The sequence below is a fragment of the Acanthopagrus latus genome, chromosome 6 (genome assembly GCF_904848185.1).
Source record: "Acanthopagrus latus isolate v.2019 chromosome 6, fAcaLat1.1, whole genome shotgun sequence".
In the NCBI taxonomy this organism is placed as follows: domain Eukaryota; kingdom Metazoa; phylum Chordata; class Actinopteri; order Spariformes; family Sparidae; genus Acanthopagrus; species Acanthopagrus latus.
In genome coordinates, this window is record NC_051044.1 from 18,488,755 (window position 1) to 18,505,750 (window position 16,996).

At 43.0% G+C, this 16,996-nt stretch overlaps 3 protein-coding genes across 3 annotated transcripts; 2 read left to right on the forward strand and 1 right to left on the reverse strand.

The window, feature by feature from the left end:
* Window positions 1-3,156: 3,156 nt before the first annotated feature.
* endou (endonuclease, polyU-specific) lies at window positions 3,157-8,153 on the reverse strand. The gene is made up of 9 exons (XM_037100640.1): window positions 8,034-8,153; window positions 7,779-7,901; window positions 7,570-7,692; window positions 5,716-5,887; window positions 5,338-5,543; window positions 4,206-4,319; window positions 4,019-4,125; window positions 3,791-3,933; window positions 3,157-3,444 (listed from the first exon to the last, which is right to left on the reverse strand). Exons 1-9 carry the CDS (start codon window positions 8,089-8,091, stop codon window positions 3,324-3,326), a joined length of 1,167 nt encoding a protein of 388 aa, XP_036956535.1. The 5' UTR covers window positions 8,092-8,153; the 3' UTR covers window positions 3,157-3,323.
* A 1,420-nt stretch (window positions 8,154-9,573) lies between these two features.
* On the forward strand, window positions 9,574-12,649 carry tsfm (Ts translation elongation factor, mitochondrial). The gene is made up of 6 exons (XM_037100641.1): window positions 9,574-9,730; window positions 10,072-10,224; window positions 10,351-10,479; window positions 10,604-10,726; window positions 11,163-11,244; window positions 12,061-12,649. Exons 1-6 carry the CDS (start codon window positions 9,683-9,685, stop codon window positions 12,453-12,455), a joined length of 930 nt encoding a protein of 309 aa, XP_036956536.1. The 5' UTR covers window positions 9,574-9,682; the 3' UTR covers window positions 12,456-12,649.
* Window positions 12,650-13,507: 858 nt separating this feature from the next.
* Window positions 13,508-16,898, forward strand: myl6 (myosin, light chain 6, alkali, smooth muscle and non-muscle). The gene is made up of 6 exons (XM_037100642.1): window positions 13,508-13,640; window positions 13,948-13,975; window positions 15,086-15,229; window positions 15,610-15,783; window positions 15,915-15,992; window positions 16,496-16,898. The coding sequence occupies exons 1-6, from the start codon at window positions 13,638-13,640 to the stop codon at window positions 16,522-16,524; spliced, it is 456 nt and encodes a 151-aa protein (XP_036956537.1). The 5' UTR covers window positions 13,508-13,637; the 3' UTR covers window positions 16,525-16,898.
* The last annotated feature ends 98 nt before the right edge of the window (window positions 16,899-16,996 follow it).

The following is a 16,996-nucleotide window of genomic DNA, read 5'->3' on the forward strand; positions in this document are numbered from 1 at the left end:
ACTAGAAATGAAACCATTATTCCAGGCGAGAGTACCAGAAATAGATAGTCATAATCTGTCCCTGAATCACACTGATATTCTGTGACAAAGATGTGAACAACACCAGGATATCTTCCCCTGAGCAGGGAGCAGAGAGGCAGAGGACATGCAGGATGCAGAAACAGAGCACCACATGCTCTAACAGAGAGGCTCGAGGTAGGTTACAAGGTAGTCTGCACCCCCAAACTCTCATTCCCCGGTCACTCCCAGGCCGACCACCCTCCCCACTGCTCCTCCCCCCCTGGGTCTCTGCCTTTCCTATTCCACACCTGCAGCCTGAAATGGGAATAGCAGAGCCGGGTCATCCCCAGAGTGGAAGCAGCAGGGGAATATGATAGCTGAGGCCTTGTGTCCCCGATGCGCTCGCTCGTAGAACTGTTTATGATACTAAAACAAATTGGAATTTGTGTCACATCTTGTTTTTCAGGTAAGATTTGCATCTTAACTTGCTAAATACAACTTTTGTCACCACAAAACTGGCCATAATTTATGCTCCGTTATCATTTTTCTTTCCATTTTGACCCACTTACCGTATGTCATCCAGTCTTCATGCTCCACAAGTGGCGCTCAAGTGCAATGCTGTATGTATGCCATAATGTCCCCAGGTCCCTCAGTGCTGACCGCACACGCCTGCAGATGGTCTTCTCTTAACACATATCTCTTACTTCAACAGTCTGTGGCTCAGATGCTCATCTATCCTCCACTGGCCACTCAGCTCACTCAGCATGTTCGCATTGCTCAGAGGACACTGCCTCCCTCACCTTTTTCTAGGTGTGTTTGTCCGATAGGAACTGAGTTTATCGGATAGGACGGATGAAACTTCACTCCAGTACACACAAACACACACAAACATGACCCTGCTCTGAATCCCCAGAGTTTCCGTGTGTGACAGTGGGGGAAAGTGGAGTTTGTCCATCTGTCGTACTGGAAGTCCTCAGAGAGATGCCAGCGCCGCAGCATGAAGAGTGTGTGCATTTTAGCGAGTGTGTGTTCATGTTTAGGGAAGTGGATGGAGTAATATGATAGTGATACAAGAAGGTCGCCGCAATCGATCTTTTATAAAATAGACTGAAGTATAAAACCACCTATCAGTAGTTATACTTTAAACCTTAATTTGATGTGGAAATGATTTTATCTCTAAGGAAAGTCTGGACGTGACATAAGAGATTGTCCTGCCGGTGATTTCTTGGTATTGCAGTTTGGGATGCATATTGTCCAAGGCTGTGGTGAACTTTGCATGAGCTCTAGGAATATTGTAGAGAAGCAACGCACTCCTGCGTACGGCCCTGAGTGTGGTCTTGTCTTCCAAAAAGTCTGATTTTCTCTTTCTCTCTCGCCTGACTTAACCCTCCTTATGCTGACATTATATAAGGGAAAATCACAACGCATGTGCCATCAGTTAAAATCAATTTAAGGGTTGATAGATCACGTGCATAAGTTACAAACAAAACTTTTAGCACATGCTTAAGTAACGTTTAACACGCTCAACATCTTCTACAGATCGATCGTAGGCAGGTTGTTTAAAATTATCTAAAGACTCAGTTCAAGTATAAATCTAAGATGGAGCCCCAGGACTTTATCGCTCACTCTGCCCGTCTGCGTCCACTTCAGAATGTATACCCTTGGTAGGAGCAATGACAATATGGTCATCAAATTGTTCGGAAAGCACACAAAAACCTCCAGAGAATGAACGTTGCTCTGTATTTCATGGTCCCCAATCAACTTTAGAAATGGCCGGCATCTAAGCCAAACTTGAACCTCCCTCCAGCCCAGGACCGACCCTGGGGGAGACAGGGGTGATGTTGACCATGTGTCCCTCTGCTAACCATCTCATTGATGGACCCCACCACTCTGTAAAATAGTCACCCCCCTGCCGGAACCCCTAAACCCCCTTAACCCTTCCCTAAACCCTCAGTTGGCCCCCTGTTGTGCGTGCTCATTGGCTGACCGCCTTCAGGCGTCCCTTTTCCACGGGTCTATTGTTCGGCCCCATAAGCAGCTTTGTTTCTGCATGTGCAGCTGGGCTAGCCCGCGCAGCCATTAGCCACAACACGCTAAAGGGAGAGCGGGATAATATAATTACAAAACAAAAGTCAGGTGGCCCACGAGATCTGCCAGGAGGAGCCCATTTGGGGGAGATGCGAGGACACGCTGGCGGGTGGCCAGCTATAATTCGATTATGAAGTTGTGTGAGTGACAAAAGAAACAATTGAATCTTTTTTTTCTTTTATTTACCCCACTGTGATTTAATTTGATTCCACCGGGCCTTTAAAAAGGAGGGCAGCGTGAAAAGAGAGAAGATTTACTCTTCTAATTTCTAGAGTCACCAGCTCAGAAAATGTAATATGGTCTGACAAAATAGAGAGAGAAATTCTTCCCCGGGCCGACGTTATTGTCTTGCTGCCGCAACACTTTGACTGCATGTGAGGCCCAAATCAAATGAACCAGCGTAGGCCGCAGTTTCGCTGCGAACTGACTGGTCTTGTGCGCTTGTTTTGCATGAATGCACAAAGACTGGTGGACAATGGGATCAGTGGCAGATCCATCTCCTGTAATACTTTCTTCAAACAGGGCTGCAAGTGTGTCCCCCTGTTCTGTCGGGAGACCAGAATTTATCCTGTTAGTCACCCTAGATGAGTGAAAGAGTAAAATCAACCCCCATCCCAGCTGGACACACACACACACACACACACATACACACATACACACTCATAACCCCACACTGGGGAGCTTTATGGACAGCTGATAAGAACAGGTTTAGCTGGTGGCCACTGTTTGAAGCAGGTCAAGCAGAACATGATCTGTTAATGTCTTTTTGTTTCTATAGTTCATACTGCAAAAGGCTGCATTTTGTTTTGTTTTTTGTTTTGTTGTTTTATGGGACAATAAGCGATTGTGTCAGATGCACACATGCTCTCACTGCTGAGGGGTTGGTGTCAGTATTGTGTCCGCTCGGGGTGTGTAAACGCCTATTTTTTTGCCCCATTAGGCACAGTTTGATCGTGCCCCTGGGAGAGCGCCACATTCTCCTGCTCTGTAAGACGGCTCGGAAAGGTTACACTGGAGATTAATCCACTGTCTGGTTTACTGTTTAACTCACCCAATTGTATATGCGTGTGTCAGTATTAGAAGATATATTCAGTTTTTATTGATACATTTCGGGAATGACAGTGACATTTACATCACCTCATATCTTTTCACTTTTGATCTGAATGATGAACATTATTCTTTACAGTGTTCATGCGGCTCCTCTGTGAGTTGCTTTTTGATTGCAGATGGCAGTTTCAGTTCCTGGGGGTTGCAGGGAAGGCGGAGCCGATGAACTTCTTCCCATTACCATAGGAAGAATTATCCCAGGTGTAGGTTTGGATAATGAGCTCCTTCCCTCCCAGGCTCAGACGACACCTGTGGATGAGGGACAATAAAAGGTCAGCCGGATCATGAGAATAAGAATGTCGGCATGATGTGTTTCTGCAACCCACAAATACATTAGAATTGTATGTTTCATATTTCTATCGTGTCATACCACGTGGTTTACACATATATACAAGCTGACTTTCATGTCAGGAGGAGGGGACGGCGGTGATTGTGACAGCTCACCAAGATGGCCGCCAAGCGAGACGCTGCAGGCCAAGAAAGCAATTTCCAGACCACAAGCACAAAGTTGACACAGCATTTAACTGAAATTGGTTTTAAAGACTGAGTTAAGAAGATCTAAATCAGAGAAGAAAACATCCCAGTATATACTCACTGTTTTCCAGGGCGAGTGATGTAGCAGAGGCTGTACATGGCAAAGTCAAACTCAGGGCTGCAGCCAATGATAGCAGAGCCGACCTGCTTGAAATATCCGGCCCACATGAACTGCATCCCCATGACGTCAGGGTAGGAAGTCCACTGAGAGCAGGTGAAAGAGAGAAGTCAGTGCCGCACATGTCGCAGAATAAATCTGTGTGTCGAGGTCAGAACTGTGGATGCTTACAGGCCCGTTGAAGCTGTGGCTGTAGTAGTTCAACTTTCCACTTTTCTCCAGAAGATAAAACTGGACCCAGTTGTGGAAGCCAGACACCTTTCCCCCCTTCACCTCTCCTATTAGAGAATGTTCATTATTAATCCCAAAAACAGGAAAAACATATGTGGTGCTTGATGGAAATCTGCTCCATCCTCACCTGCAAAGATGTGTTCAAAGCCACTGGAGTCCATCTTGCCGCTGCTGCGGGAGTACAGACCGAACCACATCATCTTCAGGTCCCGGAGGAACTCAGCCTCGGATGCGTATACCCCTTAAAATACAGAGTAACTTACACTTTAACATCTGGAGCAGAGGTTTGCAGGCTGTGAAGGAGAGACACAAAGCAAATATTCTCCTCGAGCTAAAAGGCAAACAAGGTACTTAAAAACCCCTCAGTCGCCAGTTTGCATCAAAAATCGCATTCCTTCTCCAAGTCATAGCTTGGTCAAATCTGAGCACACAGACGTGATTGCCACATTTTAAGATTTATTCAGTGTAAAACTGATCTAGTAATAGTGTAAAGTCATGGGTACACGGCAAATTCAGCACTTTTAATGGTGGCAGTTTAACAAAATGTACACAAATATGGCCTAAACTGGGTTGAAGTTGTAGCCCACAGATACTACCAGTAACTCCAAAGTGACATCTTTGTGCTTCCATCTGTCTCAGCATTATGGACACTGTGGTTTCCAAACTTAAAGCATGATTATCCACCCAGAACAGAATGAAGACAAATAATAAGAGGACAAACAAAATATCTATTAAAGGACAAGTTCATCCCAAAATGAAAATGCAGTCATCATCTCTTCCATACAGCTTTTACTGTGTAATCCAAGTCTCCAGAAGCCCTGAGACCCCAAATTCAACTGAAGAGATGTTTTTTACACCCTCTATGCGTGTTCGACCTTGTTTACCAACTCCAGGCGGAGTGCGCTAATGCTTTTAGCTTAGCAGAGATGGTGAATATTTCGGCTCAGAAATGGGTGTAAATAACGTCTTCTCAAATTGCTTTATAATCTCAGGGCTTCTGTAGACTTAGATTACGCTGGGCAAGCTGTTTGGAGACATTTTAAGGTTGTTGTTTTTTTCAGTTGTCTTTTTTTTATGTTTTAAAACAAGTCCCCATCTACATCAGTTGTTCAGAAGAATGCCGCAACGCTGTTTCACTGGTGAGCTCCAGAGATGTTTTGCAATTTACAAGACTTTTTTTGGGGGGGCCCCCGCAGTCTTTGAAATCCTCTGCACTAGATAACTTGCATTACATGTATGTTACACGTGGATGTATTTACCCTTGGTGTAGAGGAAAGCAAACAGCTCTCTGCCCAGCTCAGTGTTGGCCATGGTCTCCCTGACAAAGGTTTCCTGCTCCGCCAGCTGCTGAGCAGTGAAGCCCTCAGTCTGCCCGGTCATCCTGTTGTAGTTGTCCAGCACAGCCAGGAGAGCAGCGAAGGTGGGCCTGGAGAACAGAGCCTGCTCATCCAGGTATCGGAACAAGCTAGAAGCACATAAACAAAACACCAAATGAAACAGAGAAAGGGGATAAATACATCAAGATCAATAAGATGAGATGGAGCCACTGAGAGAGAGAGAGAGAGAGAGAGAGAGAGAGAGAGAGAGAGAGAGAGAGAGAGAGAGAGAGAGAGAGAGAGAGCAGGGCTAAGACTCACCGTCCAGGGGAGAGATCTGTCTGGGAGCTGGTCTGAGAGTCGTGCACCAGAGCCTGAGGGTCGATGACCAACTCTGAGGCTGAAGCCTTGTTTGAGTCCAGAGCAAAGAGCGTCTCAGAGATAGCCTTGATCTCAGAATCAGTGATCACAGTACCGCCATCTCCTCCGGTGCCTGTAGATCATCACAAACACACAAAAACGCACAAATCGAGTCTTTATGTATTATAACGATGTATGCATTTTCTGGAGCATGTGTGGTGTTACCAGTAAAGGACAGTTGTCGAGTACTTTACTGCTGCAGTAAGTCATATATTTTTATTTGAATGAGGATTAATTCACTCTGAGTTCCAACAGTAATCACTGTTATAGAGTGTTCATCAGTAATCTGAATTTTATGGTATCCCTGCCCACTTTATCCAATCAGGACAGAGAACTCCATCAAGAGGAGGAAGGGGATTGTCAACTGCAAAATGGATATGAAGTTAGCCAAAATGAGACAATGCTTACAGCAGCTTTAAGTACAGATCTGAGGTACTTTACTTCCATTTAATGCTACTTTATACTCTTTCTCCATTTACTCCAGCATTCAGTTATTTTTAGGACTTAGGTACTTTTGAGATTAACATTTTATGTAAGCAACAAACTCTATAATCCAGCAATTAAACATGATGTTAAATACTATCAGAGGCTATAACATAGTCTTATTTATGTATTAATTAACATTATTAGAGTTTATAGAATAGTAGGAAACTGAGCTACACCTCGAGCAGCTGCAATATTAAATGCTTTTCATCAGTAACATCAGTAATAATTATAAAAAACACTCTAAATGAGCACTATAATGAGCACCTCTGCTGTTCGTACTTCAAGTACATACTGGACTTTCAGACGTTCACTTGTCATGGAGTATAATAAAGTTAAATGATCTGAATTATTCTTCCATCACTGGGTATGACTGTACAAGTATGTAGCAGGGTAAACTGAAGAAAGATTAAACTGAACCCTTTTTGTTGTAAGGCACAGCAGCGACACCTGCTGGTCATCAACTGAATGAAGCCTCCACCATAACAGGCGGCCACAAAAGAAGCTGCACTCAGGTCGTTTATTCAGGTAATAGTAAAGAAGTATTATTAGCAAACGTACTTTTGTGTAGTTGTGCAGAGACTCAGCCCCTGCCACTGATATATTCGTATTAGTATAGTACAATAACCACCTCAGAAAATATCAATTACACACTCATCATGATAATAATGAAGAAAAAAGAGGCATTCTTTGGTTGTACAAAAGATTTACTAAGATTTTTCTTTTTAAAAAATGTCATTCTTGACAGACGTGAAAGTTCCTGAATCCTGACATAACTTTTTTCAAATAATGCTGATATGGTAGAGATAAATACTGTCAAAATGCAAGCTTACACGGTAAACATATACCACTTTATACCTTGAAAAATGCCATCTAAATAGTTCTGTGGTTTAGTCCAGTGGTTCTCCAGAGGGTCACAAAAAATCTGAGGGGTCTTGAAATGATTAAAATAAGTCCTTGCATTCATTTTTGGCCTCCTCTATAAAATTGCTTTTTTGTGTGTGTGAAGTAAAGGATGATTTGACCTCTCTGGGCCTTGACCCGCTACCATCCAAGTAGTTTGGGGAACCTCCACAGAAACTGAGAAACTTTGCTTTTGGTCAGTGTCGTTGGGCTCCATGTTTGACGGCAGAGGTTCAGTGTTCACCGTGTGAAAGTGAGCAGCTGCCATAAGTAGACTGGCCGTTCAGACAGATAGAAACTAGCAGACAAACAGTGGTGATACACTGTGAGACGGGGTCGGCTACAGGCAACACATGTCAAGGGTCTTACTGTCACAGAGGTCTGCGTAGTCGCTGCAGCAGTTGTTGTACTGGGGGCACTTGGAGTTGCAGTGGCACTCATTTTGACTGTTGTACTTCTCACCACATCTGCCTTTGCAGGATCTGGCTCCCTCTGGGTGGGGAAAAGAAAGACACTTGAGATAACACACGGGTGCATTTTAGGATTTTCTACAGATGTTATAAACTAGAGTCACTCACCTTTACATGTGTCAATGTAGTCCGAGCAGCAGTCGTTGTAACGCTCACAGGACGGGTTACACTGACAGGAGAAGGCGCTGTCTGTTCCATAACCACAGCGACCCACACATGAGTCCAGGGAGTCTGAGAATCAACAGGACAGATCCATGTCTTCATGGCATTGCATTGAAAGGATATTTATAACTATATAAAACAGTTACACATTAACCTGTAATAATATGTTGTGGTGATAATAAAACACAGATAGTGCCTTACTGCTGTATCCCTGGTGGAACAGGGTCACCAAAAGTGCGAGGACAGCAATGAGCTTCATCTTGTCTCCACAGCGACCTGAGAACAATGTGAACTGACTGTTATGACGGTCTCCCTTTTATAGCAAGTTTCACCTGACCAATCCAAACACCGCGCTGTCATTAACCCAGCCCATAAGTCAGGACGTCCAGTGCTTTGTGTTCATATTGTCCAACGTCCATCTTTTGCTGTCAAATGCAACATTTTACACCTCTTGATTGTAGTCTTTATCAATGATCTTACTGATCTTTATGAGGTGTAACTAAATCTTCTGTCCACCTCTTCTTTGTGAAACGGCCTGCCTGCTTGACACACTGGTGCTGCTTTAATGTCTCGGAATTAGACCATATCAAGGTGTAAACTAAAGTAATGACAGCCATCTTTGTATTTGTTTAATTAATTCTTTTCTTTAGACTTTTAATATAACATCTATAATAAAAACAAGAGCTGTAACTGTAAGTGTCTCTTTGCGCCTGTTGCATCTAAAGGTTATATTGTCTAGCACAGAATGAAATGTATAAAAAAATAAAAACAGATACATTTCCACTGGATGACCATTACTTAGTTCTCCTGCCAAAGTGACCAGATGTTGTGTTTCACAGGGTTTATCTCAGATAGCTCAGAGTACCCAGAATAGCTCACCTGCCTCAGTGTTCTTGATCATGTGAAGGTCTGGCTTTCCCACTGCAAATATCACACAGCACGCGTGCATGTAGATCTTGTTGTAAAGTTATTCATAAAGTATACAATCATTTTAACAGAAAATGTTTAAACGTTTGACAATCCCCTCTGTGTGTCCAAACAGCCAGAGAGGATTCAACAGCAGAAGAAACCTGTCGAGTAAGAGTTTATTTTGGGAATTGCTGCATTTCTGTCAGTTCAGTTTAAATCACTTTCTATCCCTAAACATAGTTCAACTAGAGAATTGTTAACAGTGTTGGGGAGTAGTGAACTACATACTTAAAGTGGTATTTTTAATTTATGTTGCAGTATCTTGCTTATAATATGACTAGATTCATAGTTGCAGAGTGATTTTTAATAATGACTTTGTATCATGTTGTTTAAAGCTCTAACTTAATAAAGGAGGTTGCACTTCAACAGTTCTCAGTGGAGTGCTCAACAATGAAAACTGTTTAGGATATAAACATTCACAATGACGGCCAGATGAATTTGTGTGCCATCCAGGTCATGGTAAATCTAGGTGCTGTATCGTAGACAACTGGACTTGTTTCAGTTTCTGGAGCACATTTCACCTCTCAGCCAATTTGTTTCTAACTCACTGGAGAGGACTTGGCAGGCTTGTTTCTTTGGTCCAACTGGCCTTCATAGCAACCACCATGAAGGCCGGTTTGACCAACCACCCACAAGCGGCCATAACAACTCTGAAACTCAGAGCTCACACTTGTCCTAAAGACTCTGTAAGAACACTTCCGCACAGTTCACAACGCCTGCCAACTCGTCTCAAGACGCAGCTATCCTCCCGCCCTCTAGAGGGCGCTGAGCAGTGTCAAGTAACTCTACATGTTTTGACCCTCCGCGGCTTCCTTACCCGGCGTGGACGTCAATGACATTCTGAGCTTTCATAAGTCAGTTCGCATGTTCAGGCTGTAAAGATGTCGTTAAGCTTTTTATTCAGAACAGTTACAAGAGACGTGGCAAAGGTGAGCACGCTGAGCTCTACATTTATTCACGTGTGTGATATTTTACCCAGAGCTTCGGCTGTGACGAGCTGGTGTGTCAGTTAGCTTCACTGCTACCTGATTAACCAGCTAAGGTTACTGGGAGAGTTTCACTGAGTTACTTTGCCCATTCATTCTTATTGCGTGTTGAATATTTACATCGTTTTGGCTTAATATGTATGTAGACTATTGTATTTAAAGCGGCATTTGTGTGCCCCCAAAGACCGAGTGTGTTACAGACAGAGTGAGCCTGTACTCTGGGCTTTTTGAACTGGTTATACACCCTGTGAGTTACATCTCCTTTCCTGTGTCACCATCCTCAGGTCAGCATTCGCCAGCATGCACAGTCGTTACACACAGGTTGTCAGCTACTGGCAGCTGAGAAAGCCCTCCTGATGAAACTGCGGAAAACCACTGGCTACACATTCATTAACTGCAAGAAAGCCCTGGAGAAGTTTGATAATGACATAGCACAGGTACACCCCTCTCTAAACAGCAATGCATATACAGCTCTGTATAGACTACACTGTCTGTGTTTTTGTTTTTTGTTTTTGTTTGTTTGTTTTTTTGTTTTTTTTAAATGTAATTTTCTGAATGTTCAGGCAGAGAGCTGGCTAAATGAGCAGGCCCAGCAGGAGGGCTGGAGCAAAGCAAACAAGCTGGAGGGTCGCAAAGCCAAAGAGGGTCTGATCGGCCTGTTTGTAGGAGACAAAACAGCAGTCATGGTGGAGGTAAGGCCAGTGGTGCAAGGGGTTCATTATCAGCATTGTTGTTTGAGTTGGTCTTTCTCCAGTTTGTTGGACATGATGACACTCAACAAGCTCTGTTTGCTTTCCACGTGTCTGGCTGATCCAGGTTAACTGTGAGACAGATTTTGTTGCCCGCAATGAGAAGTTCCAGCAGCTGGTTAAGGATGTTGCATTCGCCACTTTGGATCACCATCGGAATATAAGACAAAGCCAGACAGGATATGTGAAGGTAAGGCCCCATACTGAGATCGTATTGAACTTTTCTGATTTTATGTCATTTTTTGGAAATATGTTAAGTTGCCTGCTGCAGTGATGTGAGGAGGTTCTAAATCCATGTTTACTGCATATGGTTAACACACAGGGGTGCTAATTGTGGTCGACTGTGTATGACATCATGTTGAAGTGGGATTGGATAACAACATGATGCTTTTTAGAAAACCTGTGATACTTGGTATGGCTTTTCCACACATTTTCAAGAGAGAGATCAGACTTTCTCTCTGTTGTTATCTGACATTTGTGAAATGTAGCTTCAAATTGGTGCTGGTGGGAATGAATATACAGCAACGTAACTGTATTCAACACTGTTACCTCAGGATGTTAGAAGGCATCAACGCTGTCTCCTTTGCTCTGCTTTGACTCTGCTCACACACTACATTTGTTTTCAGAGCATCCTGGCAGGTGAAGAGTTAAGCAAACTGAGTGTGGCTGAAGGAGCCTCGCTAGCTGACCATGTGGCTCTCACAATAGGTCAGTAAGAAAATGTTTATTTTCTCTTTTATAAGTGACAGCACCATTTATTTCATCTGTACAGTATTTATGTTTTGGTGTGACAGATTTGATGCCCCCCTGCTAAACAATGTGAACGGTGCATCTCTAGAGATGTTATGTGATATTATGTAGTCATATACCTGCAACAATCCCCCAAATCAGCAGCTCCTCTCGGCTTTAAACCAGCTTTCAGCTCATAGTTTTTCTCTCTGGCTCGTGCCTGTATTATACTGATAACCCTCAATGCTGTTCATGTATTGCTTTCAGTTGTAAAATGCTGCTAAGCAGCTAAAAAGCTCTCACACAACACAACCACAACCTGCATCACCAAACAAGTCAGACACTGTTGGAAACAAGCTGGTGGAGCATTTAGCAGCTAAACAGTTTCCCTCAGACCACAGACAGAGTTAAAACAGTAAGTATTTTGACTTACATTCGTCAGGAACGAAGTTCACAAGTATCACCTTAAAAGATGATATGCAAGTGTGTTTTCTTGCTTTCTTTTGTTGTTTTACTGCCCCTAGTGGTCATAACATAAACACACTTGATGACAACGTCATCAAATCCTGACATTGCCATGTGGCATCAAATTGTACAGTGTTGTCACTTGACAACACAAAATGTATCAGGAATAAACTGAAAATGATTAACCTGATATTTGAGAAAGGAGGGTTAAGAACTAATAATTCAGACCTGCAAAAAATTTTTTTTTTTTACCATCTTTGCAATGAAGCATGTTTGACTGAAATCGTTTTTTGTACCATGTATCAATAAAGCCTGTTTCTTTATTCTCAGGTCGCCTCGGTGAGAACATGTCAGTGAGGCGTGCAGTGACTTTGGCCGTCCCTGCTGAGTGGAACATCGGCTCGTATGTTCACGGTGGTGTGAGTGGCCAGACTGAGGTGGTCATGGGTCGGTACGGCACCCTGGTTGTATTTCAAGGTGGAAAGGAGGGAGAACAGGAAGTTCTAGGACGTAAGCTGGGGCAGCATATAGTGGGCGAGGCCCCTGTGTCTCTGGGCAACATGGATGACCTGCCCTGTGGTGAAAGCGAGACACGTCTGCTGCCTCAGACCTTCCTGGTAGACCCCAGCAGGACTGTGGCTCAGTTCCTCTTGGGTCAGCAGGCTCGAGTGTTGGACTTTGTCCGCTTTCAGTGTGGCGAGGCAGTCAGTGAAGAAGCAAAATGAGGGGAAAGAAATTATTTATCTACAGGATTTGCCATGTGTCTTTATTTCATACGAAAATGACATAAATCCACCCAATTAACTGAGACTATCACACTGTCATTATGAAATTTAAAGTGGTATATATGTGGGCCTACCAGCATTGGTGCCAGATGAAATTACCAATCCAACAATAAAAAAGTGTTTTGTTCTTGAAATCTTTGCTTGTATTATTTTTATATATGCTTTAATAGTAGACCACTGTAGATTCACTGTGGCATTTTTAATGAAATTCCAGCTTAAAGTCATTTGGTCCAAAACTTAAGCAAGTTCCAAGTAATTTTTCCTCGAGCAAGACAAATCCCCTCCTCCGGTTTTACCTGCAGTATCTGGTCTTTATAAAGAGAAATTACAAGGTATTAGTACCTGACCTGTCTGATAATAATATGATTGGCCAAATAATTAAACCTGTTCAAAAAGTATGACATTGAATTTAAATTGTATTATAATTATTGATATTCAGTGAAATAACGGCTAGACTGAAGAAATATAAGATTAAACTTCACTGTCCAGCTGACAGTGGTCTCACTAAGGAAAATATGAACACAACCATGTCCATAGGCTAAAAGAACAGTCATACCCATGGAGCATAACTAATAGACTGTACTGATTACATTAAAATTAACAGACAAGTCATTTGAGCCATCATGTCTCAACATAGGTCAGGTCGAGACTCAAGTCATTTACTTTCTAAGTCAGGATGCAAGTCATCAAAACATTGACTGAGATGGCAGGAGTCCAAGTCACAATGACTCAAGCCTGCACATCCGTGTGAATGTATAGTTTGAATCCACAACAGATTGTGTTAGAACTAGAATTAATATCATTATTATTCTTAGAGGATATAATTTTAATGCTCCCAATACGGTAACACTCTAATGATTCAAAATTAATCGCAAGACTGGAGAGGTTGCGGTGGCGTGCGTGTGTGTGTGTGTGTGTGTGTGTGTGTGTGAAGCTGCAGCTGCACCTCTGCAAACTGAGAGCGATGCCTGCGCGTGAGATGGAGCCCCGTGATTGGCTGTTGCTATCCAAGCTGCGGTGACATCATCAGTGATGTGCTGCTGAAGCCGGAGCTAGTCTCCTGTTAGCCGAGTGGAGGTACGAGACCCTCGTCTGTCCGTCATCACACCAAACACAGACGTCATGGTAAGAAACGATAAAGTTGAATCTATTGACAGCGCTGCTTTTGATCGACTTGTAGTCGGTAGCACTGCCCTGTTCTCCGTCTGAAGACTGTGAACGCATCTTTGACCCAGTTAAGCTAGCTGCGTACCTCTGCTGGCCTGCCTCTCTCCTTCTTGCTAGCTTCATCGTTAAGCCTTTAGCCGCAATCCTTTTTTTGACTGTATGTGTGAGCTGTTCGGGAGGATCAGGCTCGCTAATGCCAGGCTGTTAACCGTCTGCTTCATCTAACTGTCCTTCCTCTGTGCATTTTAACCCTGCATCCAACCAGTCTGACTTCACAGAGGACCAGATAATGGGTGAGTTCACATCTGAATAGCAAAATGGATTTCCCTTTTTAATGTCAGTATCATGTTGTAATCGTCGTGACTTACCTATTTGAATATAGTCTTATGGTGGTTGCTATGACCCTGTAGCTCGGATATTGTCTCTGCAAACAACTGGATCTCTTCAGGTACCCCAGCTGAACTACACTTAACCTTTTCTAGATGTGTGAGGCTCAGAGTTGCTGTGTGCAGTGCTTGTTGTGCCACATAAACCTGTACTAACCTGCAAAAAGAAAAAAAAAAAAAAAAAAACTAGTAAAGCATGTTGGTGTTTTGTGCATGCTGAGTTAATACTCTTTATATGTCAGGGTGTGGGCCCACACCTCGACTTTCTGGTTTACTTACAGGCTTGGTATTAGACACCGAAACTATTCTTTTGTGCCCCTCATTAAAACACCCACAGATCGTCTACTGTGCATGTATGAAGTACAGCAGCTACTATGTGATGTTGCTTAACACGACAGAAGTCTGGAAACAACTTGCGGTGTGAAGGGTTTTTGCTCCAACCACCCCCACCCACTGATGAAGACCAGAGTAGCTGCAGGGCGATGAGGGGTTTTGATGATTACGTGCTCAAGCAAAACTGAGTAAATCTCATCTAATGCATAGTTTTTACTGTTTTCATAGCTATTTTCTGTTTTAACTCTATTCATCCTCAGTGTTTGCATTGTACAGCATCTTGCAACTCTTTACTTCTAGGGTGCTCTATGAATAAAGTTGTTTTTGTCTTTAATATAAAGCGTGTGGGCCTGTGTATATAAACATGCAGATCTAGTAAATATCACCAGTGCAGCTGCACAAAGACAGTTTTGTTTGCTGTTGTCAGATGAGGATCAGCAGACAGGATACCTACAGCACCTACATGCCGGGTGCTGCTCCACCCATGAGACTAATTTGCATGTGTCTTCTGTCAGAACAATGTATGCACCACTAGGGTCAGCTGTTCGGCTGCCTGAAATAATGTGTTCAGTGAAATTACACACGTAGCTCTATGATTTGAAGCCATTTCTGTAGCATACAAAGTTTTTTGAGCAGTTTTTAATAAGCTACTTTTCCCGATCCACCTCTCTGTCTCCATGTTAGAGTTCAAGGAGGCGTTCCTTTTGTTTGACCGGACGGGTGAGGGGAAGATCACCTACAGCCAGTGTGGTGATGTCATGCGGGCCCTCGGACAGAACCCCGTCAATGCCGAGGTGATCAAGGTCCTGGGAAACCCCAAGCTGGAAGGTAAGCCTCTGATTTTACAGTCGCAACTAGAGCCAGGTATTAATGTTTATTTGTGCACTTGGTTGGAGGACAGAGAAAGGAATCAGCCATTCTATCCTGCACACAAAGTATATTTCTTATCATTCTACACCGTGTTATAGCCTCATCATGAACTTCCAAATAAATGAGCATTCAGCCTTAAATTCTGATACTGTGAAAGCTGCATTCGTCCGTTTATTATCTGTCTGTACATAGAATGAAGAAATGCTGTGCAAGCTTCTTGACATCCACACAAATCTGCCCCATTTCATTAAAGTTCTGGGGCTGTTTAAAAAAAATTAAATCAAATCTAATGTGGGGACTTCACTTTCATGTATCCATTTGTATTAATTCACCTGCAGAGATGAACCACAAGATGTTGGACTTCGAACAGTTCCTGCCCATGCTGCAGGCCATTGCTAAGAACAAGGACCAGGGCTCCTTTGAAGACATTGTCGAGGGTCTGCGTGTCTTTGACAAAGAGGGAAATGGTACAGTGATGGGAGCAGAGCTACGTCATGTTCTCACTACTCTAGGTAATCCACAAAAACCTGAAAAACACAAAGATGTTGTCACTGATGCTCATACAGTAATAACAGCTGATCAAGCTCTCTCTCTGTTTTTATTAATGTCTCACAACATTAACTAATTCTTTGTTGTGTTCCAGGTGAGAAAATGACAGAGGAGGAGGTGGAGACGCTTTTAGCGGGACATGAAGATGCCAATGGCTGCATTAACTATGAAGGTAAAACTGCGTCCTATACAGAGACCTGCCCAGACGCCTCAGAGCTAAACAAACCAGCTGGAGTCATTGTGGCTTTGCAGAACACGCAGACTGACCCAGTGTTCTTGTCTCACAGCCTTTATCTGCTGCTTCATCTAGGGTATGCGTAAACCCCTGCAGCACAGCATATCTTGCATTCAAAGGATGTTTGGTTGACTTGTAACAACAGCTGTAAGTCAGCTGGAGTCACATACTAACAGTGACAGCCCAACAAAGAAAGAAAATATAACACCATAACCAGAGCAGTAAATGGATGCAGCTTGGTTGAGTTTGTAAAAAATGTAGCTCGTCCCAGATGAAAAAACAAAAAAAACAGTGGTGTTGTCCTCTTATCTTAAACTTTCTGTCACTCCTGCTGTGGCCCTTTGTCTCCCCTCACTGTAGCCTGCATGTTTCCTCCTTTGTGTGACTTCTTTCAGATTTAGTGCTGACGTTGTGTTTTCTCCTCTCCTCTCTCTCGACAGAACTCGTCCGGATGGTGATGAGCGGTTGAGGATCTCAGAAACACACTTCCAGCTTTAATTTGAATCCTAAATGTTTTTGTATCGTTTGTCTCATCTTGCCCCTTCCGTCCACGTCATCCTACCTCCAAAAAGTCTGCGTATTCTTTTTTTTCTTTTACATCTTTTATTTTATTTTCAAAAGTGCCTTTTCTGTCTAATGTGAAGAAACACATTCATTTCACTCTCCAAACATTGTTCAACCTCGCAGTGACAATTAGCAGTAACGTTCCCCCTCCAATGATTCCACCTCTTCCATCTTTGTAAATCAACTCATCAGTCTTGTTGTTTTTCTTCATCTGCGTGGATATGATGTGACATGTTACATTTAACAGTATAAAATAAAAATCCTGCTTTCCAAAATGTCTTTCAGCCTGCGAGTCTCCTGCTTACATCAAATATCTCTTCATAAGTTATAGATATTACACATCTCTAAAATATGGAGATATAGATTCACAAGTAATA

What these genes read in the sequence shown, in the direction of transcription:
- endou (XM_037100640.1), bottom strand. Translation starts at nt 8,091, where the DNA reads ATGAAGCTCATTGCTGTCCTCGCACTTTTGGTGACCCTGTTCCACCAG. An exon ending in GTTCCACCAGGGATACAGCA is followed by an intron (nt 7,902 to 8,033) that starts GTAAGGCACTAT and finishes GTTGATTCTCAG; the next exon opens with ACTCCCTGGACTCATGTGTG. An exon ending in CTACGCAGACCTCTGTGACA is followed by an intron (nt 5,888 to 7,569) that starts GTAAGACCCTTG and finishes GATGATCTACAG; the next exon opens with GCACCGGAGGAGATGGCGGT.
- tsfm (XM_037100641.1), top strand. Translation starts at nt 9,683, where the DNA reads ATGTCGTTAAGCTTTTTATTCAGAACAGTTACAAGAGACGTGGCAAAG. An exon ending in TTGATAATGACATAGCACAG is followed by an intron (nt 10,225 to 10,350) that starts GTACACCCCTCT and finishes CTGAATGTTCAG; the next exon opens with GCAGAGAGCTGGCTAAATGA. An exon ending in AAACAGCAGTCATGGTGGAG is followed by an intron (nt 10,480 to 10,603) that starts GTAAGGCCAGTG and finishes TGGCTGATCCAG; the next exon opens with GTTAACTGTGAGACAGATTT.
- myl6 (XM_037100642.1), top strand. An exon ending in TCATGTTCTCACTACTCTAG is followed by an intron (nt 15,784 to 15,914) that starts GTAATCCACAAA and finishes GTTGTGTTCCAG; the next exon opens with GTGAGAAAATGACAGAGGAG. An exon ending in TGGCTGCATTAACTATGAAG is followed by an intron (nt 15,993 to 16,495) that starts GTAAAACTGCGT and finishes CTCTCTCGACAG; the next exon opens with AACTCGTCCGGATGGTGATG.